Genomic DNA, 21,871 nt, shown 5'->3' on the forward strand with positions numbered 1-21,871 from the left:
GTCACATGTTCATACATAGTCTCTTCTGGGGTAGCCATTGACTGACATAACCTTGACAGCCGAGTAGTCCACCCGGGGAGCCATGGAGCTACCACCACTCGGTGCTGTAGCTGCTGTGGATGGGCAGGAGCAACAGAGCAGGGCTCCCCCTAGGATGAGGAGGCAGGAGGAAGCCCAGCCAAAGTACAGAGCATTACCAAACTCCCTCTTCCCTGTCTCCTCCAGCAGCGGGTCATAGAAGCCCATGACGATGGCGTGTGCTGTCCAGGACACAGCCACCAGCAGCAGCAGTCCAGCTACCACGAAGGTTACTCCAGCAGACACCACAAGACGCGGTTTACTGCTCACATCCCGGCTACAGTTGGTGCACTTGGCACCAGCCACTGACAGACCAATTCCCACGATGCACAGCACCATAGAGACAATGACCAAGGCACGAGCTGCTTGCAAGTCCACTGGCAACCCCAGCATGGAGTCGTGCACCCTGCAGTGCATCTGACCGGTGCTCTGCACGGAACAGTTCATCCACAAGCCTTCCCAGATCACCTGGGAGATGACAATGTTCTGACCGATGTAGGCAGCCACCCGCCACATGGGCAAGCCGCAGGACACCATCACCCCCAGCCAGCCGGCCACGGCCAGGATCATCCCGAGGATCTCCAAGCCTGCAGAGTACATAGTTGGAGCTGGGGATGAAGACAGAGCTGAACAAGACTCTCTTCCAGGGCTCTGTGGGATAGAAGGCCCTCTGTGTCCACAAGCTCAACCCTCCTGAGATGAAGGCGATATCGGATCCCGTTGGCTCAACGTCCTGTATAAGAGTTTTAGTGAGAGAGAAGGAGAGAGGGAGAAACAGATTCTACCTTCTTTATACAGCTAAGACAACTGAAGGTGGAGTCAGCTTAAGGTGGCATCGTGTTTACCCTCAAACTACACCTGCAAATGCGAATACTTTTGTATTCTCAACTGAAATCAGTGTCACATGGGAACCATCAATTATCCTTCTGAAAACATATTTATCAAGTACCTGCAGAGACTTAGACACCAGTAAACATATTAAAAACAAACTCGGGGATAGTGTTGTCCTGAACCCAAACCACATTTACAGTAGAAATACCACCACCAACCATTACAACAGTTCTGATTATAATATATTAACGATGCTTTCCAGTGTTCCTTTTAAGTCTTTTGAATATGAGAGCATGTGTCTGTTGTGACATGCAGCAACCTTGTAAAAAATTGCTGAATCACCATCTGAATGAGATCTCTGGGCAAGAAAAAACAGCAACAATGACAGGCCTTGTTTTTGCTGGTCAGTTTCATAATCCCTCCTGAGAGAAAAAAAACCCCAACTGGGTCTGAGTTAACAAGCCTCATTGTCAGTGGGCACACTTGCTTAAAATGGAGGTTCCATATTTAAGTAAACAAAATGCACTGAGATTATTAGCCTCTTAGTCCATGACCTAACTTGCTGTAAGCAGATCATACTCTTTTGAATCTCTATGAGACATACTATTGCAAATGTCAAACCATAAATACTCAGGACTTAATGGTAGGTCATCATGTAACTAATCCCTTTAGTGAATACCTCCTTTGTATATGATAAGTTTTTGGGAACCTCAAAGGACAGAGAGTACGTTTAGCTGTAGGCCAAAACATTACTTCCTAAGGAAGTCAATCAAACAAAAACTGTAGAATACTATCATCTAACATTTAATTTTAATTAGGGACTGTACTTAGCTTATCAGAAACAGGGAGTGACTTCGATTTTTGTTTTTGTTTTATCTTGACTCTCACTACAAATATTTTTTCCTTGAAACTTCCTGAGTGACTCATGGAAAATGCATAACCCTCCCTCCGCCATAAATAGCCTTTCATTTTTTTAATATTCACCCTATGTGTAGGTTCGGAGCCAATGAGCAAACAGCATGGGAGTGAAAGTTATCACCAAAACAAACAGCTGATTTCTGAAACAAAATGCAAATCCTCCATAAAAATGACATCGTCACACAAGCTGTGTGCACTTTAGCAGAATATGGGTGCATGACAGCAGCACACAAAATCAACTAAACTGAAAAAGCCTGAATAAACTGAATAATCACACACACACTCACACACAAAAATATTTTTTTAAAAGAAAACATGCTTATTCAAACACACTTGCAGGTTTAAGGGTTCTGAGGCTACTTAAGATAAATTACAAAATATGACAATTTAAGCTTGAAAGTCCTTCCCCTAAGTCAAATCAAAAAACACAACTCTCCCCAGTTCCTAAAAAAACTATTTAAAGTGCCTCCCCTGTTTTGTACCACCCCCTCCCCTCTCATTATCAATGAACAGCCCCTTACTGTTACTGTATTTGAAGCTGGAAATGCTCACCTGGAAATCTAAACAAAAAAGGCCAAATGAGGTACAAAAGGCACAGAAATAAATACTGGCTCTTTTTTAACTTCACAAAACACTGTAATGCAGCTGTTCTGTCTTTGTATGAGTCAACATCATCCTTTTGTCACGCTGAACACAAAATGAATCAAAGAATACTTCAGCAGGTATAACTATCCTCCAAAACATCCAGACTATCTTGTTTGATAGACAACAGGGCCGTTGAGGTTAGCTGACAGATGAGCTCAGTGTCATTACAGGCTTTCCTCTAATTAACAGAGGTCACCTGGGGTCAGTGGTCAGGATGAGTATCTCTGTTATCTTGTGGTTAACCCCCTCCACAGACACACATGCACACGTACACACCCTTCCATTTTCCCACACAAACATAGACGCACACCTGACAGGAATGTTGGCACCTCGACCATACTGGCAGATTACATTATTGTGATTTTGCATCATTGTACATCAGAAAGAATAATAAACTTTTTCCCTCTAAAAAACATGTCTCCTTATTTCTTCCATCAGATTTAACACTTTTAATTAAATGTGGATTGTCAAAAATGTCTGCTCTTAAAGCTTGAGTGACTCATTATAACCAAAGTACATTGTGGGCTTAATCATTTTTGAGGTATGAAGCATTTTCTTAATGTTTCCTTTTATGTTAAAGCATATAGTGGTAAATAACATTAGTAATTATCTGTAATGAAAAAGGTAGTATGATTAGATATTTCTTCCTACTCCTTTTTGGACATGTGGTGATTTCTTTATCACAGTTTGATATTGTCAACAGCTTTTACTTCATGACTAAACAACACTGCAACCACAAAGTAAAGGTAAAAAATATTAACAAAAAACACAGGGAAATCTCTGTTCATCATGCCACGGTGACTAACGACAAGACAAAATACTGGCCAGACAATCTAAGATCACAGGAAGCATCTCTTCTTAACACGTTTTCAGCTTAGGTCAAAATGTGAACAAATCCTGCACCCAGCCACTGGTGAAATGTCTGTGGGCTTCAAGGGATTTTTTTTTTAATATCTGAACTGTTCACAGGTATATGCACTTACAATGTAAACAAGATAGTTGGAAATTTATTGACTGCACGGTAATATCTACACGGTTAGAGTCAGCAATGTGGGCACAACACTCCAACTTTTCACCGTCAGGTCGTATGGATCCGTGTTGTTACTAGATAATGATTCACTAAATAACGGTCCCTGACATTCTTGCTGAGTTTTTCTTGTTGTGGTTTTCTGTACATTTGCCTCTGCTCCTCTAGTTTGATGATTTGATGGGTTTTTTATAACTTACACAGTCATTTTGTTTACCATGCTGTTAAATGTAGCTTGCTGTATCTACTGTGTATACCGTCAAAATGGCGACTTGGTGTCGTCACAGACAATACACACTGAAAAAAACTGATTGTGAAACGACCTCAATGCACCAGGCACCAAAGACAGCTGGTTTGGCATCATAACATCCACTGCAGAATAAAAGTCAAAACCAAAAGATTTCCTTTAATAACAATCACATCAGGTACAGAAAATTTAAAAAAAAAAGTTTAGAGAAAAACCATTATATTTTAGAAATCATGATTATTATTATAAAAAGATGCTAAGGTGCACCCCGGGATGGACCTGTGAGACTAACACAAGAGACTGTAACTGTTTATGAGCTTTGTAATGTCGGTGTACGTTTTTACAGGCAGGGGGAGCCACTACTCATTCTCCCCATGTTGTGTTTTGTAGAAAACACCCTTCATAAAGATTAAGTCTGCCTAGTTACAGTAACAGTAAAACACCTTATCTGGGAGCTCAACCTGACTTTACTTGAGTTTTTTTTATTTTAATTGGTTTTAATCTTTATCTGTTTTTATCTAATGATTTTATAATTTCTTGATTTTAATTTGTTGTACAGCATGGATCACTTTGTAACTTGGGTTTAGAAAAGTGCTCTTTAGATAGAGATTAGCATTATACTATAAAAGCACTGTTGGTTAAAAGGATGATTTAAAGGGTCATTTACCAAAGAATTCCACACAAGACTGATGCCTTTTTAAACTGTATTTCCCCCTCAGCTATTTCTAAAGTGTCCAACACACAAGACACCAAAATATCAATCAAACTTCTTTTTTTTTGGTTCTGAATTGCAGTTGGCAGCTGTCTCTGTACAAGGAGCGGTCAGTATCAGGGAGTTCTGAATTTCAAGAAGAAAACATTTTTGTGATTTGCAGCCACTGACAGCCAGTGCTGACAACACAGTGCAACTCTGATTACCAGATAAAGTCAGATAAAACCAGATACAGCTTGACTCATAACAGCAGACATGATTTGCTAACACCTCATGCAAAGCATTTGGTGGAGGATTAGGCAGCGTCTCATCAGGCATGCTCTGTTTTTTTAACCTTTATGTTTTATATAGCAGCTAAGTGAGCATGCATTTTCTCACCTGGCCGGCTAACACCCTGCTAACAAATTTTCCACAATGTATCTAAATACATAGTAATGCAAATACCCTGCTGTATGTGTTAAAACATGCAAAACAATCAACACAATATCATAACTGTAACGAAACCTCTCCATTCTCACAGTATTAAAATATACAATGCATCATTATGAAACATACTAATAAAACATGTGCATAGCAAGTGGTGTGTAGTGACACTGTAATAGTATGTAGGATATAACTGAGGGCCCAGACACACCCAGCCAACATCAAAGAATAAGCAGACTGAAATGCAGACTGTTGTATTACCTCATGTCACCTGTGTACCAACTAAAAGTTGCACTTAAACACACCACAAAGACTTCAGCCGACAGCTAACTAGCACATACGTCCAGTGCCTACATGAGAGGGTATAACTCCATACCAGCAGGCAGCAGTCGTCTGTATTCATTATTCAAAGGGGGGAACCAGAAGACCGAAAGGATGAATTCAATAACACAAACAGTTACAAACCCTCTCTGCTAAAGATCTTGATGGCTAAAAAAAATTATTTTAGCTAATATAACACATTTGTTATGATGTCACGCCCTCTTGACTTAAGTTGTTTGTTTACTTTCCTCACTATTGTTTCTCTGAACTGACAATCAGAGTGATTTTTTTATTACAAGTGGGCTCCATGGGGTCCAAAAAACAGCCAACAAGGGCCAACAGGGGCTGACTAGCGCCAACAGTGCGGGACACACTGCAAAAACTATGGCGCCAATTGACTCCAATCAACAGCCTGACATTGACCAATAACTAACCATCAGCCTGGTGTGTCAGGGCCCTTAGAACTGAGATTTGGCAACACATATTCAGCTGAGGCAAGAGTTTTGGGTGTTGCTGTGGACAATCGATTACTTTAGTTTCAAAAACACACAGTAATATCATACCAACGTTAAATCTTACCAAATCTGACGCAAAGAGTCTGATTCACATTTCAGTTGGTCCTGTCTTGAATTTTGCAATCCTCTTTTCGTCTGAAATCCGTTAACGCACATGCCACTATTACAAAATACAGATTTTTAACAAAAACACAAAATCAAAGAAAGGTTCCCGCACACTGTATCGCTCTCAGTCAAACATTTATTGGCATAACGTTTCGGTGGATGTGACCTTCATCAGACATATCAGAAAACATCTCTGCCCTACATACATGTACATCCCTGGTGGGTGCAGCTGACCAATCCGAGGACTAGGGGGCTCAACCTTTTTGATGAGTCTCACCTGTCAGAGGGCGATAACATTCAATTAACAGGTACATCAGAGTTTTACATGATATGAAATTTTTTTTTTTGCATATACATTTTTTATATAAAGATAAAACACTATAATCCCTCGCAATGAAAGAGTTGAAACTGTATAAATAGGGGCAACCATGCCGATTATTTAAAAACAATTTTTAGATTTTTTAAAAGTATACAAGCAACAGTAAATGCCAGTAAATAATCAACCTCTTTTTTTTGAAAGAGGGGAGAAAAAACAACCAAAGTTGAAGCGAAGCAATCTTTTGCAGTGTGTCCAAAAGCCCCTGGATACCCCAGCAGAGGCAGAGGGACAGACCGCAAAAATAGTGCTCCCTACACATAGCTCTTCCTGCAAGCAGCAGATATTACAGTCAGGACAGACAGAGAATAAATAAACATCTACAACATTACAGACAAACATAACAGATCATTTGAAAGAAATTTTGTTAAAAAATTGTTAAATAAAAGTTGGAAAAAAGAAAAACAATTTTCGGTGACATGTGTCACGACTTACTCTCCTCGCAGTCATGTTGTTAAAGCCACATTTATGAAATACTGGCACATATTAAAATCTGATCCAGAGCTCAGCTCCATTTTTAAAAACCCGCCTTTATTTGTCTATAAAAGAGGACAAAACTTAAAAGATCGTTTGGTCCATGCTTATTTTTCCACAAAAAAGCATAACCAACCACAACAAACCCGTCTAAGACCTCTCCCTAATGGAAACTATAGATGTGGGAATTGCGCACAGTGCAACAACACTTATAAATCTGCCTATTTCTGTCATCCTCTCAGGAAAAAAGTTTCCTGTAAAAAGTATCATCACATGCGCGTCCACTCATGTAGTTTACATAATTCGCTGTCCGTGTGGCCTTGCCTATGTAGGTAAGACCTCGAGGAAACTTAAACAGCGAATTAGTGAACACAAGAGTGCCATACGCCGCAAGGATGAGAATTATCCAGTGGCTGTTCACTTTAATGAAATGAGACATGACGTGGCCTCCCTCTACTTCTGTGGGATCGAACAGGTTCCGTTGCCACCTAGGGGTGGAGACCACGACTTGCTTCTAAAAAGAAGGGAAGCGTTCTGGATCTTTACGTTACAGACATTGTCACCAAGGGACTAAATGATGAATTGTTGCTGAATGTAATGTTGTAGATGTTTATTTATTCTCTGTCTGTCCTGACTGTAATATCTGCTGCTTGCAGGAAGAGCTATGTGTAGGGAGCATTATTTTTGCGGTCCGTCCCTCTGCCTCTGCTGGGGTATCCAGGGGCTTTTGGACACACTGCAAAAGATTGCTTCGCTTCAACTTTGGTTGTTTTTTCTCCCCTCTTTCAAAAAAAAGAGGTTGATTATTTACTGGCATTTGCTGTTGCTTGTATACTTTTAAAAAATCTAAAAATTGTTTTTAAATAATCGGCATGGTTGCCCCTATTTATACAGTTTCAACTCTTTCATTGCGAGGGATTATAGTGTTTTATCTTTATATAAAAAATGTATATACAAAAAAAAAATTTTTTTCATATCATGTAAAACTCTGATGTACCTGTTAATTGAATGTTATCGCCCTCTGACAGGTGAGACTCATCAAAAAGGTTGAGCCCCCTAGTCCTCGGATTGGTCAGCTGCACCCACCAGGGATGTACATATATGTAGGGCAGAGATGTTTTCTGATATGTCTGATGAAGGTCACATCCACCGAAACGTTACGCCAATAAATGTTTGACTGAGAGCGATACAGTGTGCGGGAACCTTTCTTTGATTTTGTGGACACGTTTTGGGTTACGCCCTCTTCCTACGCACCTGTGCCTTCAGGTGTGCTGAGATTTTGCATTCACCCTTGTAACAAAAACACATAGAATATTACACCTGTATGTAACATTGTTGAATTGGGCTCTGTGAGGCTTCAAAATGTGGTTTTCAAATCTTATCATTAGGTTTCAGGTGTCTTGATTTACATATCAGGTTTCATGTTTTCTATGAGCAGATACAGTCGATTTACCTACTGTAAAATGTATGGGGAGGGTGCCTATGTTTCTTCATACTAAAATCCAGGAACAGCATGTTATTTATTTTGCCATTACTGCAACTTTATATGTGAAGCAGAGGCATTTGATTTAAATCAAATCAAATCCCACAGGACTGACATTTATGAAACAAATTGGAATTTTAAATAAACCACATGCTATTATCTTATGCATATATGTGTTGTTTGCTGGATCAACAGATCTGTGTGGTGTAGATCTCCACAGATATTCATCTCTGACTTACAGGCCATTCTGTGCTGTTTTTATCCACTCCAAACATGGACATTGTTTAGGGAGTTCACCGTTTCTTCTGCAGGTGCAGCTATGTGATTACACATAACCTGGAAATATTCATGTAGCCACTTGCAGAGCACCTTCTTGCGGGACATTCACCTGTCATGGGAACATGAGCGAGTCTGACCGGTTTCGAGTCTGGGGTGTGTGTTGTAGGCTGTTGTTTATTCACAGTAAGCTAGCCTTAAGTGTGTTAATGTGACAAAAAAGTACCAAAAGCCCAAAGAGTGACGTGTACTGATAGATGATGAATACAACATGTATTAGGAAGTTACAAAATAATTTTAAAAATAAGGAAGCAAATGTTGTTCCTGTGTTTTGTTCAAATCCAAAAAAAAGGCCCTAATCCCTGTCGCTGACAGTAAATGAGGAACCGAAAGTTTCTCCAGGCCAAAATACAAACCCTCAGTCACTCCCTATTTCACAACAGAAATGCTTTACTTCCTGACTTGGACTAAAGCTATAGCGTGTGGTTAATATTTGCCCATATTACATTTATACCACCTGATTTTCTCACATTTAACCGATACTCTCATTTAGACAAACATTGATGGTATCTGCAGCAGAATGAGCCCTATGTCACCAACAGCCACTGTGTCCTGAGAAGAGGAATGAACACAGACCAAAAGGTGTAAAGATGTTGTTTGGTGTGTAAAGATATTTTACACTCTTCATAACAATCTGTACTAGACATTGTCAACAAAATCTCTTTAATCACTTCAACAGTCTCCTGTAGACTTCAGGTTGTTGTTTGCATCATGTGATCATGTGTCATGTCCGAACATGCGTGACTCACCGAAGCTCAAAGCATACACGTGCTTAAATTACCCACTGAAACTGTGACTCTACCTGCACAATGGCCTCAGGGCTTGCTGTGATGACATCACATGCCAAATACAAACATGGTCCACCCACACAGGTGCACGCATATTTCCCACTCTGACACATGAAACCACCTACTTTTGTTTTTTTGTTTGTTTTTTACCCCAACAATGTAACTAAGGACAATTTTCATTACATCACAAAATATATTATTTTCATAAAGTGGCACATCCCCCCATCACAAATAACACATTAAACTCTGTTCTGCTTATCATTTTTTATTTATCATATTATATGATGTTACATCTTTAGTGGCTACTCAACAGTGAATTCATGATTTTTTTTCTCATATGATATGAATAGTATATATATATATATATATACATATGTAAGGACTGACAGTCTGTGTGGCTTGCCAGCGACAGGTGCTCCTGCTGTCCACAGCTAGTTATGATCGGATATGAATGAATGACTCTCTTTGAACCAGTGGCAGCCCTAGCACATTTGGTGCCCTGGGCTGATACTGATATCAATGTTTAAAATAACAATGTGGCCAAAAGCTGCTATATTTTAAAGGAGCTATATATAAGAAATCTAAAGCAAATAGTCGTAAAATCCGCCTAATATGTCACAGAGACTAAGGAATAATGTTCATATAACATACTGATCTCATTGACAACAATAGCACAGCCAGAATATTCGCATTTAAAAAACATTTTTACAGTCCGCAAATCATGTTTATGTTTTGAATTTGTGTTTTGGCCTGTTGTGCCACCCACCGCCGTCTACCAGTCACGCAGTCAGTAGAGTCTCAGCATCAGTTACAGTTACGACTGAGCTACAGCAGCACGGCAAGGAGCATTAGCAGTGTCCCAGTACATAGCATTAGCAGCCAGCTCCTCCTCAGCTGTATCCCGGCAGCAGCGTTAGCAGTGTCCTGGTACATAGCATTAGCAGCCGGCTCCTCCTCAGCTGTATCCCGGCAGCAGCGTTAGCAGCAGAGAAGCCGGACTTGCTCGAACGGTCCGGTGGAAAACCGAAGATCAAGGACGCAGCGACACGGCCCTGCCACGGCAGCCGCCCGTGGGCAAACAAATCAGTCTCCAGCGTGCCGCTGTCCAGCAACCTCGAATCTGTAGGGGAGGGGAGGGGGGGCGGACACGAGGCAGTATTTTGAATTTGAGTGCAGTAACCGTTTTGGCCACATTCTTACATACAGCGCCTTTAATATTGGTGTGTCTTTTGTTTTTTGCTGTTATCTATTTCTCTTTTGTGCCAAGGAAACACAGAAATCTACACTATTAAAAAAATGAATCCAGTCCTTCACTACCTTTAAATGAGCACAAATTCAATAATACACATTTATGAAACAACCTTTAACATAACCTTCTTTCACATTAAAAAAAACATTTATTTTATACATCAAATCATAATTTCCTCTCTAATATCTGTTTTATATTGCTGTGAAAACATCAACAAATTTCTCCGTCAAACAGCTGTATTCACTCAACTTTCTTTCTAAAAACTATGTTTTACAAGATTAGATTGAACACATCATGAGAACCTTATTTACCTGCAACCAAAACTATTTCTTTCTGAATAGAGCTTGAATGCTTCACAGTGTAAATCACTGCAACCTCCAGGAGCTGTTCGTTGCGGCCATGCTTAGATGTAACAATAGCTCTCCTCCAGCCGATTTCATTTTCTTACTCTCCACATGTACACGCCTTTCAGTAGTGTAGTGGTAGTTGAGTGGGCACCGGAGAGTGTTTGTGGTTTTGACATGATAAAGATGAAGCATGTTTCGGGGTTTACGTGATGTCGGATAATTCAGCCATTTCCCCCAAAGAGCAAGTTAAGTGTTACGAGCTGAGGAAGAAGGAACCCAGAAAAAAAGGCCTCTCTGTTATTTAGTAGGCTTTGCCATATAGTTATGTTGTTGTGGCCATATGTACTCTTTCAAAATAACAGTAGTAATAGTATTAGTAAAAAACAGTAAAAGATAAACATTTTGATTTTATTTCCTTCCCCCATTTGTGGTGTCCCCTATGGATGACGGCGCCCTCAGCACTGCCTACGCCACAGGCCAGCACTGCTTTGAGCGATTCTTTTTGGTGTCTGGTATGTACCAGGTCAGCCTGTCTAACATCCGAGTGCTCATGAATCCGTAATTTGTCCTAACGTATTGCAGCAACAGTACTTAATAAACTAATGAGGACAGGCCAGGTATGTAAAGTATTGTGTGTGTTGTATTTTATTGCTCAGAGCACTGACTGGAATAGCTTTAGGATGTGCATAATATAACGGAGTGTCCCGGAGAAACTGACACCATACTTGAAAGGTTCAAAAGATACACATGTATTGACTCAAAGGAACTAAAGCTGTAAAAAAGAATCGATCCACCCATCACTACTGCTGCAGCCATCAACATTATCTCAGTACTCTGTACATTATCTCTCAGCCAAGGAGAGCAATGCAGCAGGTCTCATTTGATTAATAAACAATATTCTATTCTGTTAAATCAGCAACAAAAATGACATCCTCACTGTCAATGACTTGAATATGGATAAAGTCAGCAGTATTGCTGTCTTATGCCAGTAACATAAGCAGAACAGTTGACACCAAAAAATCCACACTAAACAAGTTCCTCTGTTCTCTGTCACTCTCACAAACACAGAAATATCAAAGATACCTGGTTCAGCTACAAGATAACAGATTATAAAATCCATACAACAAAGTACTGTACAAGTCAGTGTCCATCCTTGTGTCCTTATGGGCAGACCTTCCAACTTTATACAGTAATTGTGAATCTGACATCCTTGCCAGTACTTTGAACATTCAAAATGGTTGAAGTGTTTCCATATGTATATACACATAGATTCAATGTATATCTGTTGATTAACTTTGTTGTAACTGAACCACAAAAACTAAAATACTTCAAGAGGAAAATAAAAACCCTTGTCTATCCTGCAGACTCATGTTCCTTTTTAAACTTTGCATTGTTATGCATAATGACACCGCCAGTTTAACTGAAGGGTTGGACGCCTGAGTGAGAGCCAAAGCCAGCCGTTACTGAGAAGTCAGGGCTTGTCTTAATCTACCTGCTGACACTTGTCACCGCGGCTCCCTCTGGCACTTTCTCACAACTGCTGGAGTCGAGTCTTTTACCTGTTGCTGCAAAGTTTGTACTGTGCCCTTTTGCAAAGTTGCATCGATTAGGGAAACTTGAGCTCTTCAGTCGGCACCATTTGTTACATTAATAATATCATTATAATCATCAAAATTACAGTTTTCACACAACCAGTCACGTTAACATGACTGTGTTTATCAGCCTGATTTGAAAAGATTTGATTTGGCACATACAAAATTATTAAGCTAATTCAGTGCTTTGTAAGAACACTGACATTGCTGCATATGACAACCTTATTTACAATATGTGAATTTACAATATGTGAATTTTTCTAAAACACTGCGTGATTGTGGCCTCCCTGCACATCAGGACTAATCTCACCCTGAAACCATCTCTCCTCAGATTCTTAATTGTGGAAATTCCTCCCTGTCTCCTTGTGTGTGGAACCCAATCTCCATAGCCAGGCCCAAGTAGTTTTAATGATCCTACCTTGGATAAAAAAGAGGCATTATAGTCCTAACGGCAGTTTTGGCCCTTAAACACTGGCTCTATTCATTTCTGAAACAATCTGATTCCCTCTCTACCTCTCTTTGCCCCCTCTCACTATTCCCTCTTTTTGCAACAGCGTGTCAACAGGAATCACTTGGCATAGTGTTTGCCATTTCCCCGACATCTTCCTCCTGACATCTTCTCACTGCTGTGGAAAACTGTCGATAAATCAAGTGGGATCGACCCCGGACTGCAGAGTGCACATTATTCTTCCAAAACAATCTACAGAACGACGGCTGCAACACGACTTGTATCACTGCAAGGTCAGCTTTAATCTCTTTTTTTTTCACCTATCTGTATATAAAGTGCCTCTTAGTAACTAGGGTTCATAAAAAACAATTGGTTGGTTTCTCTTTTTCATGGCATTGTCATAAAAAAGAAATGTTTTTGTTTTCATCTCATAAAAATATTTTCATGGGCGTGTCCTTAAGCTGTCCCAACAAATTGTGCGAGCAGGCCTGTTTAAATCAGTGTAATCAGTGCAGGAAGTAAAATGTACTTGATTGTTACATTTGTACAATCAGTAGGCTACTGGGACTGATTAATACCAGAACGATCTGAGCATTTATCAGACCAGTTCCATGCTATAGTTTATAGATTATCAAAGTTATTTATTTATTAAAGACAGGATCAAGAATGAAACAATATGCTGTGTTTCTGTTTTTGACATCAACAGTAATAAATAGATGCAGCAGAGTCCAAGAGGTTGAGCTCAAATAAATAAGTCATTTTTTATCTCAGTGAGGAGTATGAGCATCAGTATCAGTATCTCAGTGTATCTCAGTATTAAGGAATAGTTCTGATTTATTGAGGTGGGGCTGTATTAGATACTTATCCATAGTCAGTGTATCACAAAACAGTCAGCACACTTTCAGTTTGGAGAAGCAGGCAGGAGTGCTGCCACAGAGGCTCAACTATGCATTGCTGTGGATTCGGGTTAGCAGCAAAACATATTTTAGCCACTTTTAAAAGGCCTAATACAACAGCTTTGTTTAAAATGTGTACTTTGAACTTCTGAGTTCACCAAAATAGCTCTAAAAATGTTTCCTAGATGCAACACCTTGCAGGCTGTAAAGAAGCTCACAATATTTAAATTGTGATTAAAACAAGAGACACAGCAAAGTGTCGTTAAGTGACGTTATTTCACATTCGATCTGAGATAAGGCGGAACACACAACTTTTGTCCACAGTAACCCTATCATACAGGCCGGAAATTGCACAAGTGAAAATGCATGTATGTCAGACTATGCATGCAAGTGCAAACACATACTATTCTTTACCTAACTTCTCTATGTTAGTCTTAGAATTAAACACTTTGTACACAGAATTTAAAGGGATAGTTTGAATTTTTTAAAATGAGGCTGTATGAGGTACTAATGCTGCATTCACATGGAATCAAGAAGCAAACCTGTTATCATGTTAGTGAATGAGAGCAGGTAAAATCAGGGCAGGTCGGTGGAGAATGCTGGCAACAGTAACTGTAGATGGCATTGCCATTCAAAGTTGAAATGGTGTAACTTGCTGCCTTCCTGGATGACATAATTTACAACCAGATGTTACATAGCTCCCTAGGGGGGTTAGCAGCAACGTGTATTTTAGCCACTTTAAAAAGCACCTACCTAAAAAACTCAACTTCAGTCTAAGTGGACGCTATACTGACAATATTTTCACCGCTTTACTTTGCTGTCAAATAGCACTTTCCTTCTACATTTTTCCAGCTGTATAACTTCCATATTCTTACGCAAAAGTTCAGCTGTGCCACACACTGTTACACCATAGGTCAGGTAAGACTGGCAGGGGTTTATGGAAGAGACAACAAATACAAGGAAATAAAAAAACTGAGCAATTTTGACAGTGACTTTTGCAGAGTGACACTGAGCAGGCCAGAAACAGAGACAGGAAACTTCTGTGGAAACTGGAGACCCAGGATGTGCACATGCTAACTGTGAACTGTAAACACATGCTCACTGTCCCAGAGAGGTACCGCCGACATGGCAGAACTTCAGGACCTTTGTGAATCAGAGGTCGCCAGCGCTTCCCACTTTACTGGTTGTTTGGTAAGTCTAAGGTATTTAGAGTAATTTTATCTGATGGTAGGGTACAGCAGTGCTCTTCAGGAAGTGCCTCTCTTGCTTATTGGACGGTGGTTTTACATAATAGTCTTAAGAGAAATGTTCTCTGCAGTTGGAGTGCTGATGTCTACATTCAGTGTAACTAGCCTGAGCTGTTTTCATGTCTTTGAACAGCCCAGAAAACCATAAGAAGGCACCATCTTTGAGATCTTTAGTAAAGTGAAGTTTTTTTTTCCAGTGTGATCGCCCAACAACACTCTCTGACCTTTGCCGTAATATATAGTTCACAACACAGTTGCAGAGGAATATGGAAGTTCTATGGCTGAGAAAATGTAGCGCCAAAGGAAAGAGCAGTCTGACTGTAAGGTAAAGTTATGAAAATATTCTCCATATAGTGTTCACCTAAACTGATACTGATTTTTGTGGAGGTAGGCCTTTTTTAAAGTGGCTAAAATACATTTTGCTGCTAACCCCCATCCACAGCAGTGCATTGCTGAGCTTCACTGGAAGTATTCCCATCTGCTTCTCCAAACTGGGATTGTATTGATTGCTTTCTAAGTATAAGTATAGTATAAGAACCTCATGCAGCCCCACTTTAAAACCTTCAAAATTCTGTGTACCGGGGCATCGGTGGCTTAGTGGTAGAGCAGGCGCCCCATGTACAAGGCTGTTGCTGCAGCGGCCCAGGTTTGAGTCCAGCCTGTGGCCCTTTGCTGCATGTCTCTCCCTCTCTCTCTCTCCACACTTCACTGTCCTGTCAATTAAAGGCAAAAAATATCTTTAAAAATTCTGTGTACTAAGTATTTAATTCTAAGACTAAGAAATAGTGAAGTAAGGAAGGGAATAGTATGTTTATGTACTTGCATACTTATTCTGACATATATACATTTCACTCATACAATATTTGGTCTGTAAAAGTTTGTGTGTTCCACCTTCATCTCAAACTGAACAGAAGATGAAAGATATGACTTAACTTAAATGATTATCTTGCACTGAGGCCTGACACTCTGATAAAATCTTAAAAATACAAGATAACTGTCTTTAAACAGAGCTGTTCTTCACAGTTTCCCCAACAGTGAACATTTTGTACACACATGGCTCTCACTTCACACAGGCAACTTTTTATGTACTGTGTTACCACAGTACATAAAAAGTTGTAAAACGAAAAACAGGATCAAAAAAGTTTCCTAATGGCCAATACCATAATTTTGAGGGTGTGGCTGATGGTATTTTGTTCTGTTTAACTGATCTCAATACCTGTGAGTCACAGCGTGGCTTTTCCACCTGCAACGATTACCCGACTGAGACAAAAACTGACATGATGACACATGCCCACGGCTGGAAGTGGGGGTGGGGGTAGTCATCACGTCACAGCTCTGTGTGACAATGTGTGCCTGTCAAGCCCCTCCCAAGTTAAGTGTATAAAAGACCCACTTCAACCTCACTCAAACATTTACTCTTGGGGATCTCTCAAGTAAGACTCCACTGACTTCCAGAGACACACACTTTTGGACTTTTTTGTGCAAGAAGCTTTCTGAGGAAACATGGTGTCAGCCGGCTTTCAGATGTTGGGCACTGCCCTGTGCATTATTGGATGGATTGGGACCATCGTTGTCTGCGCCCTTCCCCAGTGGAAAGTGACAGCCTTCGTCGGACAGAACATTGTCACCGCTCAAACCACCTGGGAGGGCATATGGATGAGCTGTGTGGTCCAGAGCACAGGTCAGATGCAGTGCAAGGTTTATGACTCAATGCTGGCCCTTTCCCGGGACCTCCAGGCTGCACGTGCCCTCATCATCATCTCCATCCTGCTTGGAATCATCGGCATCCTCCTCGCAATTGCAGGAGGCAAATGCACCAACTGCGTGGAAGACGATGCCTCCAAAGCTAAAATCGGCGTGGCATCTGGTGTGATCTTCATCCTTTCTGGTATTTTGTGCCTCATCCCTGTGTGCTGGACCGCAAACACCATCATTAATAACTTCTACAACCCACTGACGGTAGGCTCTCAGAAAAGGGAGATTGGAGCTGCACTCTTCATCGGCTGGGGGGCTGCAGGCCTCCTCATCGTGGGTGGTGCATTCCTCTGTGCCAACTGCCCTCCCAAGGATAACTACTCTGCCAAGTACTCAGCTGCCCGTTCAAATGCACCCAAGGACTATGTCTGAGGAGAGGGAAGCCAAATGACAAGGCCAAGGGACTGAAAAGAGACTTGAGTCAAATGCTTTGTGGTCCATGACACTGATTTGTGTTGACACAATGAGTATGATTTGAATTTCACAATGATTTTATTGTGCTCACACTTTAAGCTGAAAATTTCATGTTGAGTTAAAGCACTTCAAGATTTGTTTCATCTGTGCCAAGATGAGGAGACGTGGGCCACACCCAGACAAGATGGACTGAGTGACACAATGCTTGATGCGAGTGAAAAAATATATACATATCGGAGCAACATTTTGAAAGTTAATTTGCTGATTCATTTTTCTTTGTTTTCATCCATTTGTGCCCTTTTTCATATCATTTCATTTAAAAATGTGTTTTATATGTGACTGTCTGAAACTGTAAATAAATATTTTTTATCAACATTGAATGATCATGTTTTGTGTGTTTTTTAATGTTTTATGATGTTTCATTAGAGCAGCTTCCTCTCAAAATGGAGGCTTCAGAAAGAAGGCATGAACTCTGCTACACACACAACCCGCAGATTTGAGCTGATTGGTAACTAAAACCAAGAATAAAAATTTTGCAAAAGTAAAACAAAATTCTGTATTATCAAGTATCCAAAATAAATATTTAATAGGCCTATAGTGTAAAATGATCCTAATTCATACCCTGAAAAATTAAGTTTTATGTTTCTGGAGTGTAAGTTGACAAAAGAAGTATAAAATAAAAGGTGGTCTTAACTGAGACATATGAAAAACGAATTTATAATAAAACAAAATAAACTCTAGATTATACTATTTGACTGATAGATTATACAAGTTGTTTAAAATGTAAAGGCTTTTTGTATTATCCCAATGAAGTATGACTTGTATGTTGATTTTTTTTTTTTTTTTTTTTTTTTTTTAATACAGGAAACATTTCCCCATTGTCTGAGTCATTACCTGTCCAACACTGCCCCTTGCTGTAAACAGCATAACCAGACTTACTGCAGGGCAGGTGCTGATGTGGGAAAAGCGTGGGGAAGCTGGGGCAATGTCTGTCAAGCTTATATATGAGAGGTCTTATTATCTATACTATATGCACCTAACAGCTATCCACCTTTATCATTTATTCTTAACAGGCATCAACAAATTAAACAATGACACATTGTACACTCTAATGGTCTATAAAATAAGTAACCATTTAAAATCAGCGATTCTTTACACAAATTTGAACAGCGCTGTTCAATAAACCAACCGACCTAACCTCCACACAACGGCCTTTATGCTCAGTTGTAACAATCAAGTGCCCTCTACTCTCCTCGCTTTATTCTCCACCCCCTCTCCTATTTTTCTTCTACACCTCGTTCTTTTTAAAACAGTCCCGCATTAATACTTATAATTATCTTCTAATAAAGCTTCAATTGTCCTTAAAGAATCGCAGAGACAGACGCGTGCAGGGGCTGCGCGCTCCTCCTCTTCTCTGCGCTCTTTGCGCACGGCATGCTGGTGCAGCACCAAACCGCACGTGAGATTTGTTGAAATTAATTATCAGAGTCGTGGTGTGATGGACGTAAGTATTATTTAAAGTTGAGTTTTGGTTTATAAGGACGCGTGGAAATGGGACAGCAATTCGGCGTCTGTCTCAGCTCGCATCGGACAGCTGGTGAAGCGGAATCTGGAGCTGGAGGGAGACGGTGTGGTTTTATGCCAGACTAGTTTACTTGTTGTTAATCTTTATGGTGGGTTATTGCCTAAATTAGGCTGACAGTATTGAGTTATTTTAATTGTGGTTTAACATAAAAACAGTGACAAACAATGCCGATGCTTAGCGCGAACAGTATAGTTACCTGGTTGTCCATAAGGGCAGGTCAGTGAGGGAGATGTGGATGACGGTCCGCCGGGCGCCCGATTTGCGTTGCGCTGACTGTGGTGACTGTGACAAGTTGAAGGGGGAGGGGGAGGGGCTCGACTCAAATGCAGTTGTCGGGCGCTTTGACCAAATGTAATAGGCTAAAATATAAAATTGTTAAAATAAACACAAAAAAATGTCATGCAAAAAAGGCACTTATCTAGTCAGAGGCCAAAAGGGTTGGTACTTTAGCGGCATCTGGAATTTATCTGCACGTGCCTGATAACAGCACATCCTGTTTATTCTTGTTCAGAGGTGAAACTTTTATCCATAACACAATAGTTTGCCCAATTTTTCTCTTGAACAACTTGGATATATACCTGTACAGTGTTAATAAAGTTATGAAACATTTTTGAAGAAAAACAGGGTAAGCTACTGATGTGTCATATTACTGTTATTAAAGGTTTATAAATCTGTGAGTTTAGAAGAATAAATGTTGATGGAAAGGAAAAAAGTTTTTTTTGTGTGTATCTGACCTTGAGGCTTTGGATTCAGGCAGGTCAGCACTACTAAAGGTCACTGGGTCTCTGTTTGTGTGTAAACTCCTTCCAGCCAATAGGAGCTGAGGACTGTGGTATCACATACCCTCATGTCTGCGCCCCTTCTTCTCACACACAAACCTATAAATACAAGCTCACATCATTCCACTTGTCTTTCTTTTTCGATCTTAATGTGTGAGGAACAACGCCGCTGAAATGGTTTCTCAGGGGATTCAGCTCATTGGTATATCCATGGCTTTGATTGGCTGGTTCTTGGTCATCGTGGTGTGCGCCTTGCCCATGTGGAAGGTCACTGCTTTCATCGGAGCCAACATCATCACAGCTCAGACCATCTGGCAGGGCATGTGGATGAACTGTGTTGTGCAGAGTACTGGCCAGATGCAGTGCAAGGTATATGACTCCATGCTGGCTCTGCCCCAGGACCTGCAGGCCGCTCGCGCCATGATCATCATCTCCATCCTCACTGGAATCTTTGGGGTGGTCTTGTCAATCGCCGGGGGGAAATGCACAAACTGCATCGAGGACGAGCGATCCAAGTCAAAGGCTTGCATCCTTGCTGGAATTTTGTTCATCGTCTCAGGGTTGCTCTGTCTTATTCCAGTGTCCTGGTCTGCCAACACCATCATCACCAACTTCTATAACCCACTTATGGTTGCAGCCCAGAGGTATGAGTTAGGAGCCGCTCTGTATATCGGCTGGACGGCTGCTGCACTGCTGCTCATGGGAGGGGGGCTACTGTGTTGGAACTGCCCACCCAAACATGAACACCCCCACTACGTACCCAGATTCACACCTGTGAAGTCGGCTTCCACGTCAAGACAATACGTATAAGATGGTTAGCGCTTGCCACATGGACTGTTGAGGTCACAAAAATCGCAACAGAGAGAAATAATAGTTTGCTTCGTATATTCACTGGCAATGTAAATATAGCATGAAATCACAGCTTACCACAATCCTTTTTAAGGTCGATTTTGCAATTAGAGAATGTGTCAAAGTGACCTTTCCGCCAGTGGATGTTTTGTCTTTGTGTAACTAAGAGCATAAATAATGACTGTGTGAGTAAAGACTATCTTGAAAAGGTCCTAAAAAGCATTAATTTTAAGTGTCTGATACAGATCCCATTTAATTGTGCCGCTGGGGCCCTGTAATTGTGCACCTAGCTCAATGTCACAATGAGATGGAGCAAAGACATCATCAGTTTTATGGCTGTGTTTTTCTTGCCATGAGGTGTCAAAATGTTAGCTGTTTAGACAACACCAAAAAGGAACTTATGTACATGTCTCAAACTACAATGTAAAAATGTAAGCGCCCTTTAAAATCTGAATCTATGTTGTATTGTGGCTGGCTGATAAGAAACTAGGATTTGAATCATGATTATTATTAGTCTCTGTAAATATCTGGATTGTTGTGAGGCTCTCACAGAGTAATTATCTTTATTGTCATTCAGATTCTAACATCTCTGAAAATAAAGGCAGGAATGCAGCTGCCTTCATGTATAATTTCTGCTAAAGTAAGTTTTGCATTGATTACGTCTGTCTAAGTAACAAATGGAGTGTCAGCAATAAGTAAACACCGTGAGTTCAGGAAAATCTCTGCATTTCTATCTGCTCTCCTTTTTATTTTTACCCAGCCTGCAAATTCTACATTTATATTTCTGAACCTTGTGATATCCTGTTACTGTAAATAAACTCTATACCCACTGGATGATTACTGTTTACTTACTTCTGAGAAACTCAAATAGTGTTTATGAGACTGGAGAAGAGGTAATAAAATCCACATCACAAGGTAAGCTGAGGACATGATTATGCACCAATGCAGTGGACACGAATTATCCATCATATGCAAGGAGGTTACAGCCGTGATGGGAAACCGGATAGATGAATTTGCATCTTCACTGGGTCGCACTGGAAATATTTGTTTGAGAAGTATCACATTACTGGAAACAGTGTGTGAAAGATTAAGTGTCAACAGTTTGTTTACCCAACAGAGGTTTCAGGGAACTTAGAATGTAGCAAGGTTTTTTTTCAAATTCAAAGTGCTGATATGACTTGTTTCCTGTGTCTTATCATCACTCCATCAAGATACTTGTTATCAATGTTAGAACAGATCTCTCCCCCTCAGCTCAGGGCTGAGTATCTGTCTTGACTGGGTCACATCTTGGTTTGCACAGTCCATGTTAAAGTGAGCTTTTAATTCATCCCTTTCATCACCTGCCAGACTGCATACATTCAACATCAGGGATACAAGCAACTGTTGAGCCTTTTCAACAAGAAAGACCAGCTTATTCTGTGTCTTAAGTAT

General features: G+C 40.4%; 2 protein-coding genes across 2 annotated transcripts in view; one reads left to right on the forward strand and one right to left on the reverse strand.

Moving 5' to 3' along the window:
- LOC125889339 (claudin-9) overlaps positions 1-21,871 on the reverse strand; it is a 22,906-nt gene continuing 1,035 nt past the window's right edge. The window contains exon 2 of the mRNA XM_049577215.1: positions 1-811. Within this exon, the coding sequence (XP_049433172.1) occupies positions 10-678 (669 nt within the window). The 5' untranslated portion in view covers positions 679-811 and the 3' untranslated portion in view covers positions 1-9. The remainder of the gene's footprint in view (positions 812-21,871) is intronic.
- On the forward strand, positions 16,456-21,274 carry LOC125889039 (uncharacterized). Its single transcript, XM_049576690.1, has 3 exons — positions 16,456-17,179; positions 18,595-18,686; positions 19,750-21,274. The coding sequence occupies exons 1-3, from the start codon at positions 16,562-16,564 to the stop codon at positions 20,399-20,401; spliced, it is 1,362 nt and encodes a 453-aa protein (XP_049432647.1). The 5' UTR covers positions 16,456-16,561; the 3' UTR covers positions 20,402-21,274.

The sequence above is a fragment of the Epinephelus fuscoguttatus genome, linkage group LG5 (genome assembly GCF_011397635.1).
Source record: "Epinephelus fuscoguttatus linkage group LG5, E.fuscoguttatus.final_Chr_v1".
In the NCBI taxonomy this organism is placed as follows: Eukaryota; Metazoa; Chordata; class Actinopteri; order Perciformes; family Serranidae; genus Epinephelus; species Epinephelus fuscoguttatus.

Bases quoted from the DNA above. Each gene is read 5' to 3' on its own strand.
- LOC125889039 (XM_049576690.1), top strand. From the start codon at position 16,562: ATGGTGTCAGCCGGCTTTCAGATGTTGGGCACTGCCCTGTGCATTATT. The intron at 17,180-18,594 runs GTCTGAGGAGAG...TTGTCCTTAAAG, and splicing joins CAAATGCACCCAAGGACTAT to AATCGCAGAGACAGACGCGT. The intron at 18,687-19,749 runs GTGAGATTTGTT...TTAATGTGTGAG, and splicing joins GGTGCAGCACCAAACCGCAC to GAACAACGCCGCTGAAATGG.